The 18,029-nt window shown below is 33.1% G+C and overlaps 3 protein-coding genes across 3 annotated transcripts; 2 read left to right on the top strand and 1 right to left on the bottom strand.

The window, feature by feature from the left end:
* Nucleotides 1–5,876: 5,876 nt before the first annotated feature.
* tank (EI24 domain-containing protein tank) lies at nucleotides 5,877–8,975 on the top strand. The gene is made up of 7 exons (XM_077430765.1): nucleotides 5,877–6,091; nucleotides 6,540–6,703; nucleotides 6,785–7,040; nucleotides 7,123–7,242; nucleotides 7,362–7,585; nucleotides 7,673–7,747; nucleotides 7,824–8,975. The coding sequence occupies exons 1-7, from the start codon at nucleotides 6,077–6,079 to the stop codon at nucleotides 7,924–7,926; spliced, it is 957 nt and encodes a 318-aa protein (XP_077286891.1). The 5' UTR covers nucleotides 5,877–6,076; the 3' UTR covers nucleotides 7,927–8,975.
* LOC143911748 (transforming growth factor beta regulator 1) lies at nucleotides 8,625–10,444 on the bottom strand. The gene is made up of 5 exons (XM_077430766.1): nucleotides 10,190–10,444; nucleotides 9,893–10,109; nucleotides 9,611–9,815; nucleotides 9,300–9,531; nucleotides 8,625–9,228 (listed from the first exon to the last, which is right to left on the bottom strand). The coding sequence occupies exons 1-5, from the start codon at nucleotides 10,310–10,312 to the stop codon at nucleotides 9,064–9,066; spliced, it is 942 nt and encodes a 313-aa protein (XP_077286892.1). The 5' UTR covers nucleotides 10,313–10,444; the 3' UTR covers nucleotides 8,625–9,063.
* Nucleotides 10,445–11,312: 868 nt separating this feature from the next.
* On the top strand, nucleotides 11,313–12,085 carry Vlet (COMM domain containing 10 protein valette). The gene is made up of 2 exons (XM_077431595.1): nucleotides 11,313–11,403; nucleotides 11,497–12,085. The coding sequence occupies exons 1-2, from the start codon at nucleotides 11,372–11,374 to the stop codon at nucleotides 12,083–12,085; spliced, it is 621 nt and encodes a 206-aa protein (XP_077287721.1). The 5' UTR covers nucleotides 11,313–11,371.
* Nucleotides 12,086–18,029: the final 5,944 nt, after the last annotated feature.

Raw genomic sequence — 18,029 nt, 5'->3', positions numbered from 1 at the left:
TATTGATTTTTAAATGCTTTTTATTATTACGAAATAATGTTCACAATACATCTTATATCTATTTTAATAGCTACTGATCTATTGATCATTTTCTATTTTACAATTTAATTTAATTTGGTTGGTAATCATAGTATTATATTATTCTAATGTTAATCTACAGTATAATAGGAAAAAGAGCTCAAAAACCTATTTACAATCCTTATAAATGCATATAATACATCTAATGCAATATTAATATTATGCTGTACCTCCTGCCCGCACAGTCCTTTTTTGAATGGCTCCTATTCCAAGAGCTATCCGACTTCTTAATGAAATCGTTGCTGCCGAGACTGAATGTGATATTTTCCACCTTAGTGAGCGTAAATTGTCGGAAATTACTCTAACCCATTTATCTGGTAGTCTGCGCTCATCATTGTTTTCATGATTGATTGTGATTTATGAGTGAAATTTTGATTAACTCTCTTCCATTTGGGCTTTACAGGGATGTTTTGTATTTGTAGTTGTTTCTTACATATTTATTGAAACTGGCTGTAGGTGCATAAGGCATTCCTTATGCTATATTTTATTTGATATTTTTACTTTATCTGTTATTATTAAATGCTATTTTTTATGTTTATGTATGGGTGTATTTATGTTTATGTTTAATTGTTATTTTGTTTTTGTGTTATATTTTTTGACCATTGTGGCGCTTTAGGAATTCCTGTTATGCCACAATGGTCTGTTTAGAATAAATAAATAAATAAATAAATAAATAAATATTAATTAAACACTCACTAAAGTCGATGACCTAAAGCAGATTGTGTTTAGGTAATCTGTGCTTATACCTGAAGGGTATAGACATTTTGTTGTAATCACCGAGACTCTTCACAAGTGTGTTAGTATGGTTAGCAGCATTATATGTATGTATGTACATAGATACACGTAAAAGTGTCCAATTGGTTTTTTTTTTAGTAATAAATCTAAATAGTTAATCAAAAACTTTAGATTGCAGGCCTACATTTAACAATTTGCGTTTCTCGCTTTGCAACATGTTACTACGTACATACATATATGTATGTATCAACATTATCATATCTAGTATATATATAATAGATATCACACTAATTACATTTGGTGAAATTATCGCTTGATACATATTTTAATTTCTTAGAGAGATAACTGATTTTGCTTATAATTAATCTTGAGTATCATTGATTGACATCTTACAAGACATAATGTTATGCTATATCAGCTAATGATTAACGTGGAGATCATCAGCATCGTATTGTGCACAAATGAGGCTTTTCATGTTTGTTATTCTGTTTGATTATAAATTATATTAATATATGTTGATATGTATGTATGTTTTCAAAAGCTAAGATAAATTCAAACATTAGTTTAAATTTGTATACGAAATACAATTAAAATATTCTCTATATGTATTATATTATATTCATTTTTATTGAAGAATCAGTGAGAATTATGTTTTGATTAGAGATTTTATTTGTATACATATGTTAAATTAGTAATATAATTCTCATCGATCTCTATTCAACACGACACTATACAAATACTTTGTTCTATTGCGATTGATGTGCAAGGTTCATCGATTTGGAAAACATTATTTTGATAACACATTCATATAGGAAAAAAATCATAATTTAACACAAACGAAAGATAAATTCGATACAGATATCGCAACACTGTAATTACACAAAAAGATCAAAGTACATATTAAAGAATTATTTCGATGTCTTGAACAAATGAATCAGAGATAAATTCATTCTACGTATAGATATATTAGAAATGCCCACAAATTATATTTTATAGATACTTAACGAGGTAATTATATGCAAAATTATTTTATAGATAACGAGATACTTATATACAAAAATAATAAAAGTAGTTGCAGCTAAAACTAGACCTCAATTATGAGTATGTATGTATAATGGAAATGGAAAAACGTATGAGGAAAATATAACTTATATAGAAAAAAAACTAAGGTTGTTGAGCCGGAAACGCAGTCGTGGCTTTTTCGTTGGAATTGGATCCGAGTTGGATTTTGATAAAATAAAGGTTGTGGCCATTTGCAGGTACTATATCTGCACATAATTGGCTATTTGCAGGTACTACATCTGCGAATTATTGGCTTTTTGCAGGTACTAAATCTGCGACAGGCGCAGAGCCTTCTGTGCATGCACGTGAACTGTCACTGTCAGCGTGTTTACTGTTAAAATTTTGTTTTAAACCTCTTCAAATTTAGTTCGAACTCGTAAAGTGACGTAGAGTAAAAAATATAATCCAAATTAGTTAATATTATTAATTGTTAGAAAATTATTATCATATACAACGTATAATACCTATGTACATACAAGTACAAGCCGCGAACTAGCTAAATGATATAAATCTATTATAATAACGTGCGAAATTTATTTACCTCATGTATAACGAACCATTGATTAAACAAGTCTAGCAGACATTAAATGTAAGAAATTATAATCAGATTATAAGTTCACTCGCATGCGCAGAAGGCTTTGCGCCAGATATAGTACCTGCAAATAGCCAATAATTCGCAGATATAGTACCTGCAAATAGCCACAACCTAAAATAAAACCAATAAATAAATAAAATAAATCAGTGCAATGTATTACATATATAGGTTTGTGGAGTCGTTAAAAAAAGCGATTACGATTTCGACTCGGATTTTAAAAATGTCAAATTGATAGTTTTTTCTATATGAATAGAACCATTTCCGTGTACATATGTATGTACAAATAAAGTCGTAACTTTCGATAAAATATTAAATTTTTGATTTATGAATTATTTAATACATGTTTGGGATATTTTTGCATTGCTTGTTATTAAAAAGAATGGCCAAAAAAATCGCCATTTTCAATATTTCAACCTCCCGGTTCATTTGAACGTATTTTCGAAACATCACTTTTATTGGGATTCAGATCTGACCATTTTGCTTTTTCTTCAATGTTAGCTTTCAGCTGCTGGATAGTTATTGGTTTTTATCCAGACTGCGGAGTCAATGTTGTTTTTATGTTAATTTTTTTCTCTTGTTTTGGTAAATTTGCGGAGAATTCTGATATTTGACAAATCCAACATATTAAAATATATTTTGAAAAAATAAGATCTTATTATAAATAGATTTATGTGCACGAAAAGGATTTTCGCATACTGGCGAAAATATGAGCAAAGGAGAAAGTTCGTGTGTGGATATACCAATGTGTCGTTCGTAGATATGGGCAAAAATGGGAATTTTGAACGAACAGGAAAAAAACCGGAAACTTTGGGAAAATTGGAGTTTTTTTTATATAAAACTGTATTTTTTAATTGAGAATGTTTGTTGTAGTAAAATGTTAATTGTAAAATTATTTGGATGTCAAATATCATATTTATTCAAGATTCTCTTTGACATTGAAAATTTTATGTATGTATATTTATTTTATACTCAATTTTGTAAAAAGTAACAATAGTACATTTATAAACATTGTATTGCATAAAAACGAAATAGTTTTGCATCAATTTACAAAAAAAGTATATATCTACATATTTAGATACAAAAAAAACATTAAACCCTTTTTTTTATAAAAATGTGAGAGACTATAGTTTAATTATTTAATTATTATCTGAATTTTCAGGTGAATCACATACATACATAGATGTTTTTTATGCGTTTCATCATCTGCTTGTAATATTAGATTAGATCTAACAGAAACTAGTTTTGATACTCTTTGAAATATTAAACCATTGGTTAATCTGTTTCTTTGTATTGTGTGTTACCAAAAGCTACCAGCCCACTCAGTGCCAGTCTTACACCCAATGACGCCCTCAGGCAATATTTTCTAAACACCCTTAGAAAAAAATTTCGCCTTTGACGCTCTAATCTAAAATTTTGTATGGCTTTTGGCGCTCTAATTTTAAAATTTAAAGTGCCTTTGACGCATTGAGCGGCGCCCTAACATATTTGGCACTCTCGAAAACCGGCACTGAGCCCAATACTTCTGAAGATTCAGAAGTATTAGGCTGGTCTATTGCATCTACGAGTATGTAACTCAATAATATCGGTATCCATTAAAATTGATGTCTCAACTGCGTTTATTAAATTCGCTATTTTTATTTCCTCTATTTTCTTGATATTTATCGCACCTAGATTGCCAAATTCTTACTTGTTCCGGATTCTTGCTGAATTCTTTTAACCCTTTGTGTCCCAGTGGTGCCGTGGAATGACCACAATTTCATTATTTTTCCCTAGTGTCCCATTTCGACACCACTTCGATTTTAGCGTTACCAGAGAAAAAAAGAGGTTGGGCCACAAAGGGTTAAAGTGCTTTACCATTTTCTAATGGGATGAAAATATGAATGAATAAAATAATTATATTTTTGAATGAATTAAACCAAATGATATTTAAAAGAATTTATTGCCTTGGATGAAAACTATTTATAAAATAATAAATTAAATTAAACAAATAAATATCCGAGATTCTGAATTTCGAGACCATCGTAGTTGCCACTTGCAAACCGCGTATTTCGAAAAAACGATAATAACTAATAGATTATTTACCCAAATCATGCGACTCAAACACAAACCGGATATTTACAGTACTGCCACTACATGAAAACGTTTAGATTCATTCAAGTGTTGCATGTGTCAATGGTATTGACTCAATATGAGTATCTAATAAAAATTTGTCGATTTGAAAATCTGATTGATATACACTTTTTTTCAATTTTCCCAAAATTTCCGTCGCCCAAAGTTCCCAGGGAAAAAACCCGGGTTTTTTCTAGTTCGTGCGGTAAACGGGTTACATCCCAAATGTAAATCGCTACCAGGATAACCGCCGCTATGAAAATCACGCGTACAGAAAACTGCCCAAATATTGCTCAGCATATGCATTTTTTTCCCGAGATTTTTCTTATTATCAAAAGTAAAATGACGTTATGGATTAGCATGTCCGTATCAACATGCGAAGTTCATATATCTAGTTGATAATAATAAAAATCTCGTAAAAAAAGCATTTGCTGATCAATATTTGAGCAGTTTTGTGTATGGCAATTTTCCTGTGTAGTGAATTTTCGTGCGACAGGAGATCCGCCGGCACGATTTTCGCAGCGGCGGTTATCCTGGTAGCGATTCACATTTGGGATGTAATCACCATAGAAGTAGAATGCATAGAATCGCTCTCAGCCTCCAAAAATGTTGCTACAAAAAGTTTGTTCTTTGTTTGCTAAACTTCGTCTCTCTCTCTCTCTTGTCTCTCTTCTGACTTTCCGTCTCTCTCTTCGATGGCTTGCTTTTAGACGACACTTTTGTTAACAATGAACATTCTATGCATTCTACTTCTATGGCAGTGGTTCTTAACCTTGTCGGAGGTACTGAACCCCACCAGTTTCACATGCTCATTCACCGAACTCTTCGTATGAAGTCGGGTGTTTGTCTTGACCTCCGCCGAACCCCTGAGACTGACTCACCGAATCCCTGGGGTTCGATCGAACCCAGGTTAAGAACCACTGTTCTATGGTAATCACCGAACCGTGTCGTGCACACACTGATGTATTGCATGTTTTGCTTCCAGTTTTGCCTAATTAGTGCTAAATATAAAAGTCTGAGAGCACCGATTAATTATAATATTTTAATACCCCCTACCCTACATGAAAATATTGTTTTAAATAAACAATATTTTCCTAAAAAAAAAATTAATATAAAAGTTTTGTACAATTTATATAATGCAATATTTCCAAATCGACTGTACATAGTACTGTGGTTATATTTTTGAATAGGTTATTATTAATTAAAAGAGTGGAAAATAATCCGTTTCAAGCAAAAAACACAATTATAAATTATGGTAATAAAAAAGAATCTGGTCGGAAAATGAGCGATTGTGACTGTCGCAGATTGCGGAGAAACGAAGAAGAAGAAGATGCGAGGGTCAATTGAGTTTTGACAGCGACCATCAGCAGTCAACAGTTGGCTGGGAGATTGACAGCTGGTTTTTGCTCGTGGTGACGACCAGGGAGGGGGCGCAACCCCAACCCCAACCCCAACTCCAACTCAAACTCCAACCAGAACCCCAAACCTCATCTCAACATGGACTCCACTCTCGTAACACTTTTTTATGTATTTCTGTAGTCTGGACCGTCATTGTTTTGGCAGACATCGCACACACACACACACACACACACACACACATTCGCTATCTCTATCTCTGTATTTCCCTCTAAAATAGATTTCTTGCCAACTTCTCAATCGAATGAATATTAAAATATTCACATCAGCTGTTTGCTATTATATCAAACTTCAATCAATTATTGTAATTGAACGTACGACTCGTGCGTCCAGGTAATCTACTGACTAACTTTTCTATCACTAGCGTACCAGTACGGCTTTCATTAACGTGGATGAATTTAAACAATAATTTGACTGGATAAATAAAGAAAACACGTAGCCAAATGTAACGGTCGCTCCAGGGCACCTTTTAAAGTTTTCAAATTTAAATTTAGTTGATAAGCAATGCTCTGCCGTTTAATGCATCATTTTCTCACACTTTCAGACTGTTACTGTGGCTTTCTTCAGAGGATTTATAGATAGCTTACGAGGAACGTTAGTCCTCTTTTATTTAGATAAGCATATGAACGAACGAGTACTCAATCGCAGGTCGCCTTCCAAGGATTCGAGTAACTCGAACAAATCAAAATCAGAAGTTTCCAAAAGAGAGTGAGTATATTTAAACATAAACACATTACATTGAAATATATACTTGTTTTCTTATTGCTGGGTTTTTTTCGAACTTTGCAGGGAATCTAAAGTTTTGAAACGCACATTGCAATGCTGCGCTTTGAATGGGGGCGTATTTTGGCTAAGCATTTTAGTCTTCGAGTGTGGATTGTTGCCTCTGGCCAAGTACTTGTTGACGGTCGTATTCGGTCATAATCCTGGAATAGGTCATACCATATGGTCGTGGATGAGACCATTTCTTTCATTGACGTTCGGTATGATTTGGGTGCTACCATTGTTTTTGTTAAGTAAGGTGGTGAACAGTTTATGGTTTCAGGTAATAGATTATTTGTAATGTATTTAACTTTAAATAATAGTGTGTGTTATTGTGTATAACCGACGTGCTATACTTCTTTTAGGACATTGCCGATTCTGCCTATAGATATAGCCGCGGACGACCGCAATTGATGTCGAGTGTTAGTAAATTGATCGCCGATTCCCTTTTTAGCATATTGGTACAAGCTTTATTTCTCGTTCAGGTAATTGTTATAATGATTTGTGTAGAACTATATATTTAAAAATGGACATGCAATATCTGTGCACCAAGCCATCGATATGATATATGGAATTTAAATTATTAAATTGCTTATTGTTTCAGAGTATGCTAGTTAACATGCTGCCGATTCCCTACTTAGGACAATTACTTTGTCTCATCCATATTTGTTTACTCTACTCGTTGTATTCATTCGAGTACAAATGGTTTAATATGGGTTGGGAACTCCATAAAAGATTGACTTTTATTGAAAATAACTGGCCATATTTTATCGGATTCGGTCTGCCTTTAGCTATTCTAACGCAATTACCCAGTTCTTATATAGTGAGGTAAATTTATATTACTTTTTATGGGCATTCTTATAAAGTAAGTATAAGTATATATGATTAGATTAATTCGGAAATTTTATGTTTCAGCGGTTGCGTTTTCTCAATTCTATTTCCATTATTCATACTTAGTGGCAATGAAGCTAGCCCCGTCCTAGAAGCATGGTAAGAATTATCGTTGATTTGAGTACGATTTATAAAAAAATGTACACTTTTTAATATCATATTTTTGATCTTTTAGCGATTTTCCATTAAAATTGTTTTCACCTGTTATCGCAATATCGAATGGAATATTTAATCGCACTATAGGTGCCAGTGCACAGGTGACGCCAGCTAGAAGGTGACTCGGCATGCTTAAGGAGTGTCAAGGTCTGATGCCTATACACATCAGATTATACCAATGTTTAATATCCTATATATATGTAATATCATTCCCAAAATAATTGACCAATCTCCGGATTCCTAAATTTCGATTACCATGACATCCCCAAAGCTTACTTATTATTATTTTTTGAATATCATTGCTATGAGGGAAAAGTTTTTAGGCGATGAATAACTATAATACCAATCATGAGACTGTTTAAATAAAATAATAATATTTTTTATGCATGTGTACTTCAAAACGATATTATTTAAAGTTAAGTATGAATAATTCGACGTTCAGTTTCGGCTTATATCCGTGTAAATATATTTTTATGCTATATTTAACTGGTAGTAAAAGTTTTTTTTTGATATTAATTAATTATAATGCAATTGTGGAGTAGAATATCTCCTTTTTATACATATACATATAAAATAACGCTCAAATTAACTAATTTAAATTCAATGTAAATATATTACTCTAAAAAATCAAACATCTCATTTTTACAAGGTGGATTTATGATTTTAATGCAAGTGTTAACGAAGTCAACTAGTCAATGTGATATACATATGTATACATATGTAAGTATGTATAAGGCCGCTAAAATTTTCCACCTTAATAATTTACCTTAATAAATGTCATTATAATATAAAATTATAAATATTTTGTTGTTTTTGTTTTATATATGTATGTATGTATTTTGAATATTGGAATTAAACAGCTATTCAGTCATTTTTACCAAACCATGTTACAATGGATATTGTAATTTAATAAATATTCATAAGAGCATATAAATTGTAAATAGATATGTGTATCGATTGTACAGGGTTAAAAGGAATGCCTTCTGCTAATGCGTTTTTTTTATCATTTTGCTACGATGTAAAAATTTCGACTGTAAATATATACATTGTAACGATTTTTTTCGAGTGTACATTATTTCATATTTCCCCTCATTGTACATCATATCCCTTGGATTGCAATTAAATATAAAAATTAAAAATGTTAAATGATTTTTATTCAATTAAAATATGCAAAAACGAAGTTCTCGCAATTATTATATATATAAATATGTAATTGGGTGCTCGGTATTTATTCAGTCTTGTAGATTATTGCTATGTAGTTAGAGTGTGACTTCAGGACGATCAGAAAAGTGAAGGATATCATCGGGTGGCTCTTCCTTAATTTCTGCAATTGTATGGTATGATAACATGATGCATCTTTGTAATTTGTCAAAGTTTATGGTGGGGTCACTTTCGCCGTCTTCGTATTCTTCTAATTTGGGTACCTAATTAAGAAAATGAAATTACATTAAAATATACAGGTATTTGTATGGTAAAAATGTGGTTTGACTGTTACCTCTGATCGTCCTTTTTTATAATTCGTGCATTTTTTAGCACCGACTAAATTTTGAATGAGATTGAGAATTGTGGGATGAGACAGACCAAAGAATCTTGCTCCGTTTGGGAATATGCTAAAATTTATCATATCGGCCACATCGTTTATATACTGTAGTAGAATTGAATGGCAATAATTTGGTGATGATCCGATTATAGGCGATTCGAAATCAGATTCTGCTATTATTTCAAATCTGAAATATTTCGATACAAATATGAATGAGGGAAAGATATGGCATTTAAATTAAATTGTATGATAAAAACGATGTATACCTGGGTTCATTTCCTCCATCTGTAATTTTACACGTGTAAACACACTTTTTGAGTGGATCCCTCATACTACCATACACTCGAGTTGCAATGTAGCCAACGGGATAGATCATTTCTTCTGTATGATAGAGAGGTTTGTCCACAATTTCGCCAAGGGAATATACAGTAAGGTTTGATAAGTTAATTGGTAGAAGCTTTCCAATGGGGTCTGTATTTTGAGATTGAATTATGAATACAAAATTGTATGAATATCTATATATAATATGAGATTGTGAGTGTTGGTACCTTGCACTTCAGAATTAGATTTTCCTTTTAACTTTTTTGCTGGTAAAATATTGTCAGAAAAACTAGTGGTAGGTGATGCCGAATTTCTATATGATAAGCATGGCTCTGGATCATCTTCATATTCCAGTAACTTTTTGAGCAAAAACTTCCTTTCTTCTTTCACCACTAATATGTTTTGTTGGATTTGAGCAACTTCGTCGCAAAGAGCCGAATTTTCCTAGCGATTTAGATAAGAGAGAGTAGAATAAGATACAAATTGATTATATTATACGTACTAAAAAGCAGCAGTTAACTCACGAAGATGAGGGTTTTAATGCTATTTTTGAGGTGAGCATATTTCTTTTTGTATTTGAGGTTAGAAGCAGGAGTGTCTGGATATGCGGGAGGAAGAGGTCTGGCTGGTCGATGCTGTCGAGACATATTCAAACGTTAACTTTACATAATAGCATGCTCACATCGAAACTACTTGACAGTCAACATTTATATCTGTCAATATTGATTTTGGCCATAGCAGGCGGTTTACAGCATAGTGTTTTGAATTTTAAAAAACCCAAATACAAAATTCGAATTAAACTTATTCAATTGAAAACACGCCATTTAATATTTTAACTTTCAATTAAAATGGTAAAGTTAACTAAATAATATTTAAAATTTTGTCTTACTTGTTAAATTAAATCTTCTAAACTTCAATAAAATTGTTGATTTATTTTTTATTAAATTAAAAAAACATTTACCATAAATAATAGCAAACCGGTTCGGTGATTATTCCGCAAGAAGCGATCTCGCGCAAGTTACTAAAATCTCGATCACGGAACACCTGGCACCCATGCAAAATATTCTATTAACGAAAGCTCGAGTGCCAAATGTTTCGTGATCGCGATTTTAGTGACTTGCGCGAGATCGCTTTTTGCGGAATAATACGTTTACCAGCAAACCGGTTCCTGGAAAGATGCACTAAATTGCACTGAATGGCTACGTCCACACTATCGATATCTACACCCGATATTTGCGAATTTTTCCATAACCAGTTCTTAAATAGCAACCACAGGTTGCAATATGGGAACTGGATATGGAAAATTCGAGAATATCGGGTATAGATATCGGTAGTATGGACGTAGCCAATAGTAGCGCAGTTTCGAGAAGTCCTAATTTTCAAAGGCACTCAAAAATAACTTACGCAATAGAATTCCACCAAAAAGCGTTAAGAGGAATTTGCATGTTATCCGAGGGTGCTTTTTTTGTTCCTCTTTCTTTTTGGTGGAATTCCAATTGACGCTTTTTGGTGGAATTACATTGCGTTAGTTCTCCTTGAGCATCTTTGAAAGTTTGTATGTCTCTCGAGAGTGCAACTATATCAGTGTATTTTTCCGGTCACCGAATGCTGTTGAATATGATGCTGTTATGACCAATAAATCTGACACTTCGTCAGCGTTTGACGACTGTCATTGTTTTTATTGGAACGTTGTATATGAATATAACATGGACTTTCCCTGGATAAATATAACTCCAGAGTAATCAATTTTTATTTTTATTTGAACAAAATATAATTTACAAATTTTATTTAGTTTGTTCAATGTATATTTAATGTACAATATTTATTTTAGGTTAGAAAATGGAATAAAAATCATCAATCAATTAGACGGAGCAAAATTTCAAAAGTTTCTCGCACACATTCAAGTAAATTCAGCCACTAGAACCAAAAATGAAATTTTTTCTTCAGATGAAGCTACAGCCCTAGAAAGAGTGTTCAAATTGGAAAATGTAGAAGTCACCCTAGTCATCAAAGTTACACTCTATATCTTAGAGCGGATGTCAAAATTTGTCATGAGACCCGTCTGCATATTAAATGACTTGTCTAGTATAATGAAAATGAATGAAGACAAAGCTGAGAACTTCATCAATGTATGGCGGGATTTAATGAAAATCATAGCTGAAGAATATAATTTTACAAATTTAGGAGAGATAGAACAACTATCAGACCCGACTTGGCAACTCAACTTGGCGCTGTGCTCTCATTTAAATAAGAAAGAGAAACAAACATCTATTTTGTTGGATATGAAAACTGTTCAAAACTCATCAAAACCAAACGAAAAGTGTTTTGTAGAATTGACGACTGATGAACTCGTGTGTTTCAATAATCAGCTAGAAGCAGTACAGCTGGAATTAGATGCAATTATACGATCACATGTTTAGCACACATATATAATAATAATAAATAATAGTATCTACATACATGTATGTTTTAGAAATTCCATATACATAAAGTAATTTTCATTATATAAGTATAAGTTTATACATAGTTTTATAATATTCATTATATAATATGCGTATGTTAAATAAATAGCTAAGTAATAAAATATATCTGTGTCTTTTTTTAATATTTATTCTATTCTATTCTATTCATTTAATATTTATTGTTTTTAATCTATTTTAATAACATGTTCAAGATGCGCCTACATATACATAACTGTTATAATAATTATTTTTAATTTTAAAATTCTAGAATCTTTAAATTGAACAACCAAAATTTCATTTTCTATTCCTAGTTGATATTACCGCACATCAATACATTTATTTAAGAAATATTTAAATTTATAAATTTGATAAATTTATTAAAAATCGATGAATATATTTAATATTATTTTTATTATAAATTGTTTGAAATTAGCTTTATATAATTTTTTTTGTATTAATGTATTATACATATTATATGTATTGGAAATATTATATGTAAGTTAAAGATTGCTGTATTTCCGAAATATCACTATGAAATAATTAAAGAAACGCATGGGAGTGTTTTGGAAAAAAAATTATCTTTAAAAATATTTCAAAACAGATCGTAAGATTCTATAGAAATTTTTCACATGCCAAAAAAAAAAAAAAAATCATAACGTAAAAAAAATAAAAGGAAAATTGAACTATTTTAGATTATATTTTATTTCATTTCTAAAATATACACATACATATGTACATATATGTATCGGTGGCGTATTATGAAAGTCTCCCTGTTTTTGTTGCACAGCCTTACTTTGCAAATGTAGGATAAAAGAGGACTAGGTGACGTAATACCGAGTCCCCTTGTGTCCTGCTCGCGCACATGTAATTAAAGATGTGCGATAAAAATTATCAGTAGATCAGTAGCTATTATAAAAAAAAAGTTTTTTAAAAACATACCTCTTCTATAATTTGTATATAAAATTATTATTTTGAATAAAAACACCAATCATTTTTTGTACTACCGCCATCTATGTATAAAATTAATGACTACCAACTGTCACCGAGATTAAAAATGTTCGGACTTGAAAAGCTTCTTAAACGATATTTTATCTCTATCGTAATGGCGGAGGATCCATTTCTTATATTGATGACCATAATGAGCAATATGGCTAACTATGAAAACGATCGGATAAGAGGCAAACTTTTTCCTGAATTGTAATCTTAAGTGAAACGTAAATGAGGTATGTAAAAACAGAGATTTTCACGGCACACCATTGAGTAAAATAACAGAGTGAATCTAACGGCCACCATTGTAGGTAAAATAATAGAGTGAAGCTAATAAAAGCTTGTAAAAAAAGGAATTTAATTCAAGATTTGGGAAAACGACAGTCGTAATTTTTCCACAAATATCCGTAAATCCAAAATAATATAATATCTGGTTTATCATTACTTCGTACAATATCGTACGGCTTTAAGAGAAGCGGTGCTTTATGAGTTGAAAGAAACATTCTTTGGAAGCTTCAATATTTCTGCACAATGAGAAGGAAGATCGGAATTTTTGGACTGTCATCCAGACATTTCTGGCCATTACGTTAAAAACAACAGTTTTAATGGAATTTTCACGGCGAAAAATCAAACACAGAATGCGACCCGAACTTAACGATGTACATATATACATACGTATATACATATATCGGTGTAAAGTATATGTACATAGTAACTGAAATCTTTTGAAAATTTCGCAAAAGAAAGCTAAAGTATTACAGAGAATTTTAAGATGGTATTATTTTCCTTATTTAAGAACATGTCAGATTATGACGATAGTGTCTAAATTATCATTTATTTAAATTTGCACATCTGCAATATCTTCAATGAATTTTAATACGAATTATTATTTTTAGCTGTCTATAATACTGCATCTGTATATAATGATGAAATGTTTATTTACGCAAATACGCAAATTTACAGTTTTTAATTTTGAGCTTTAAAATTTGAAATTTGAGATATCACGGTATTCTAGTTTAGACTGTAGATGGTTTTTGATAGAGTATAGTCACAACATTTTTGAAAGTATCATTTTAAAATGATTTAAAATGTTTAAAAAGTATAATTTTTAAATGATTTAAAATTTTTGAAAAGTATAAATGATTTCCTACGGTTTTTTAATTTTTTTTAAGAGGCAAACTCTTGATCTTTAGATTGATTAGCTTAACTATAATATGAACGTACTAAGTATACGTAAACCTCTATCCTTATTGATTTTTATTGACAGGGGCGTCATTTCAACTATTTCCTGGGAGGGGGGGAGGGGGGTTGGCAGGCAGAAATTGGTTAAATAATTTTTTTTCCAAGAATCTTCACATCGTAAAACAAAAATCGTCAATCAAACTGCATCACTAAAAAACTATCAATTAACTTAATTTATACCGATTGCCTTTTTACTTGATCTATTTACGTAATAATAATAGATGAAGTTTTGTGATCATGCGAAAATTCGAACTCGAGATTTTAACTCATGCACACTTTGCACATTTTTTCGACCCCTAAAATACGTATGCTCTTCACGACAAAATTCAAGTCTAATCCTTGTATCGATGTGATGAAAATAAAAAAAAAATCATTAAATTTAATTAACCGGAAGTGGGATTTTTTCCTCGTAGAAAAGTTAAAAATGAGGGGAGATACCATTTCGGTCAACTAAAAAACACAGAGAAACACACACAGACACATTTTTTCTAGATGATGAAAACGTGATCAGTGATCGATTCCGAGTTCGAATCAGTCAAAATCTTGAGTTAGAATTTTTGCATGATCACAAAACTTCATCTATTATTACTACGTAACATAGATAAAGTAAAATAATAGTCGGATTTGAATCTTGGACTTCGGTAAAGTCGATTGATTCAATTCACTTCGTTGAAGTTTGCCGTTGAAGTTACAAATACTAAGCGAAACCGGGTAAAATAACTAGTGATGACATAGTAGGTAGGAAGGATATTCAGCCAATTTTACCGGGAACCGTTTCAACAATGAAATCAGAGAAAATTGGCAAACTCTGATAGGAAACGATCGACCTGGAGTCACAAATATCCAGGTCTGACCAGCAGCACTACAGATATAATCGGAAAAATTATTTTCGATCGAAGTCAGCTCATGGGATCGAACGCGGTGCCTCTCGACGCTAAGCAGAAGCTTAACGACCGAGCTATGCTACTGGCTATTACTATTAGATTCGCCATGTTTACGCTGTTTATATTACAAATACTAAGCGAAACCGGGTAAAACAACTAGTGGTGACATAGTAGGTAGGAAGGATATTCAGCCAACTTTACCGGGAACCGTTTCAACAATGAAATCAGAGAAAATTGGCAAACTCTGATAGGAAACGATCGACCTGGAGTCACAAATATCCAGTAGCACTATATGTAGATTTAAATATCTTCGGGGATCACCAGTTATAGACGGGTGGCTATGTTTTGACCATTTTTTTTTTAATTTATACCAGGAAGGCCCCAATGCGCCTTCCTGGCCAATTACAAACAGCATTTTTATTATACAACTCGCTAAATTACGAGACATTGAAAACTCTCAAATTAACGAGACATATATGAATTGCACATAAATTGTATTGTACATTAATCATACTCAAATGGTAATGACATAGTACATAGGTAGGAAGGATTATAATCGGGAACCGTTTCAACAATGAAATCAGAGAAAATTGGCAAACAAAAAACTGGATAGGAAACGATTGACCTGGAGTTACAAATATCCAGGTCTGAGACTACAGATATACTCAGAAAATTTATTTTCAATCGAGGTCAGCTCATGGGATCGAACCCGGCGCCTCTCGGTGTTAGGCAGAAGCTTAACCACCGAGCTATGCTGCTGGCTTATGGAAACTCGGTATTTACAGGCCTATGGAGACTTGGTCGAATTATTTAGAGGATTTGTATTTATATTCAGTGGATACAAGTATTATTGTGCATATGTACGGCGAAATTGATAGTTGCTCGACTTGGGAGGAGTTTAGCGTTGCACAGGCTAAACTCCAGAGGCTCACTGGCGTCTGCGGCTGGTGCCTTGGTTTATATCTTCGTACAATGCGTAGCTTTATAGAGATGGCCGCAAACGTAATGGCTAGAGCGCCGCGTCAGTAAACGAGATCTTGGTGAACAGACGGGCTGAGAAAGAGTTGGCCGTATACGTAATGCCTGGAGCGCGTCCTCGGTTTACGGAAAATCTGTGAACGAGTTGTCAGGTAACCTCTCCAAACAGCACTTCGGCCTAATGCGTGCGAGTGAGGGAGAAAACCGATGCTAGTTAGTGTTTTCTCCCTACGCATATTTTATTTTATTTTATTTATTTTATTGTCACAAATCAATACACACTCGCCATTACAGATTTGCTCCAATGCGACGGGTGTACGTTAATGAAATACATAAACAATCAGAAATCAGAAATACAGTAATACATACATATACAATCAGAATATATAGAATATAACAATTAATCAGAAATAATAATCACAGTGACATCTATGGATTTCAGATTACTGTGTATAATTAATACAAATTATACACAGGCAGATTTTTGTGACAACAGGATTAGATTTTTTTTAATACCAATTTTCAGGAACCGTTTCAGCAATGATCAGATAAAATTGGCAAACTCTGATAGAGAAACGATCGATTTGGAGTCACAAAACCCCCAAATCTAACCAGCAGTGGCGAGGACACGAACCTATGACCTCAGTGATGCTAAATATATACGCTATCACTAAGCCAAACTGCTGGCTATATATGTATGTATATATGGAATAAGTAGCGACTGCCGATAAAGTACATATGTATGAACGTAGCTGACAACCTCTACGAGTCGTAAACAATGTGTGCCGCGAATATCCAAAGGTTACGATGCTCTGCTATAAGTAACACTGAGTAGAGGTTGTGATCGAGAAATCTCGAGAAATTTTATTTTTCGTTTCTCGAGAATATTTTATTAGCCTCTCGACGCTAAGCAGAAGCCTAACGACCGAGCTATGCCGCTGGCTTTTAAATTTCAGACTCGACTGACTGATCATGTCAAATACACTGGAAAGGAGAAATACACGAGGAGGAGATAGCGAAATATGTCCGACGTACGGCAATTAGATAAATTTAGTAATGTGTATGTACCGTTTAGGCAATGCGGTTTTTGCATAAGTGAGAGACGGCGCTCTCTGAGGCCAGATTTAAAAATACCCCCGGGACGGGCGAAGAGGGGAGGAAGCAAGGGGGAGGGGCAGGAGAGGAGGGATGGGAGGGACGCAGCCGCCCAGCCGCCCAGCCGCAGCAGCAGTGCCGCGTCGGACGCCTCGTTGCCCCACCGCCCATCGCCCCAACGCCCCAACGACCCAACGACCCAACGACCCAACTACGCGTGCTAACACCGGTAACGTACCCCAACACACTAAACCTAACCTAACCTAACCTAACCTAACCCTTTCCCCCACCCCCCCCTCCTTGAACCAATTTTCAATTTTCAAATTTATTCAATTCGAGTGATTTTTTTCGAGTGCTTAAACTATGACGAGTGCGGAAAACCCCCGGAGTGCCCCCCCCCCCCCTAATTTAATTCTAGTGTTTCATACAAACATATATGCAAGGAAAAAAATGTTCAAATTTTATTTGGGTGAAATTTATTTTTGAATAGTGTTCGGGAGATCTTGTGGATACGCTCAGGGGGACATGCTATTTGCTATTTTCGTATGTCGATGTGTGACGTGTGTATTCGGAATATTTGTAGTGATTTAAATTCACTTCACTGTGTCAAATCCAATCGAGCATGCTCGATATAATAGTCTTTACTGTCGTTAAAGTTTCAATTGAATAAATTCAAAAATATACCTACAATATATAAACAAATGAACTTCGCTCGT

Source organism: Arctopsyche grandis, chromosome 5, assembly GCF_051622035.1.
Source record: "Arctopsyche grandis isolate Sample6627 chromosome 5, ASM5162203v2, whole genome shotgun sequence".
Classification (NCBI taxonomy): domain Eukaryota; kingdom Metazoa; phylum Arthropoda; class Insecta; order Trichoptera; family Hydropsychidae; genus Arctopsyche; species Arctopsyche grandis.
The sequence above is the reverse complement of the archived record's forward strand: the minus strand, read 5'-3'. Positions and strand labels throughout refer to the sequence as shown.

Coding starts and splice junctions, on each gene's coding strand:
- LOC143911748 (XM_077430766.1), bottom strand. CDS start 10,312: ATGTCTCGACAGCATCGACCAGCCAGACCTCTTCCTCCCGCATATCCA. Junction 9,816..9,892: donor ATCTAATTCTGAAGTGCAAG/GTACCAACACTC, acceptor CTCAAAATACAG/ACCCCATTGGAAAGCTTCTA. Junction 9,229..9,299: donor ATAAAAAAGGACGATCAGAG/GTAACAGTCAAA, acceptor TTTCTTAATTAG/GTACCCAAATTAGAAGAATA.
- Vlet (XM_077431595.1), top strand. CDS start 11,372: ATGGACTTTCCCTGGATAAATATAACTCCAGA. Junction 11,404..11,496: donor TGGATAAATATAACTCCAGA/GTAATCAATTTT, acceptor TATTTATTTTAG/GTTAGAAAATGGAATAAAAA.
- tank (XM_077430765.1), top strand. Junction 6,704..6,784: donor TCAGAAGTTTCCAAAAGAGA/GTGAGTATATTT, acceptor CGAACTTTGCAG/GGAATCTAAAGTTTTGAAAC. Junction 7,243..7,361: donor AAGCTTTATTTCTCGTTCAG/GTAATTGTTATA, acceptor TTATTGTTTCAG/AGTATGCTAGTTAACATGCT.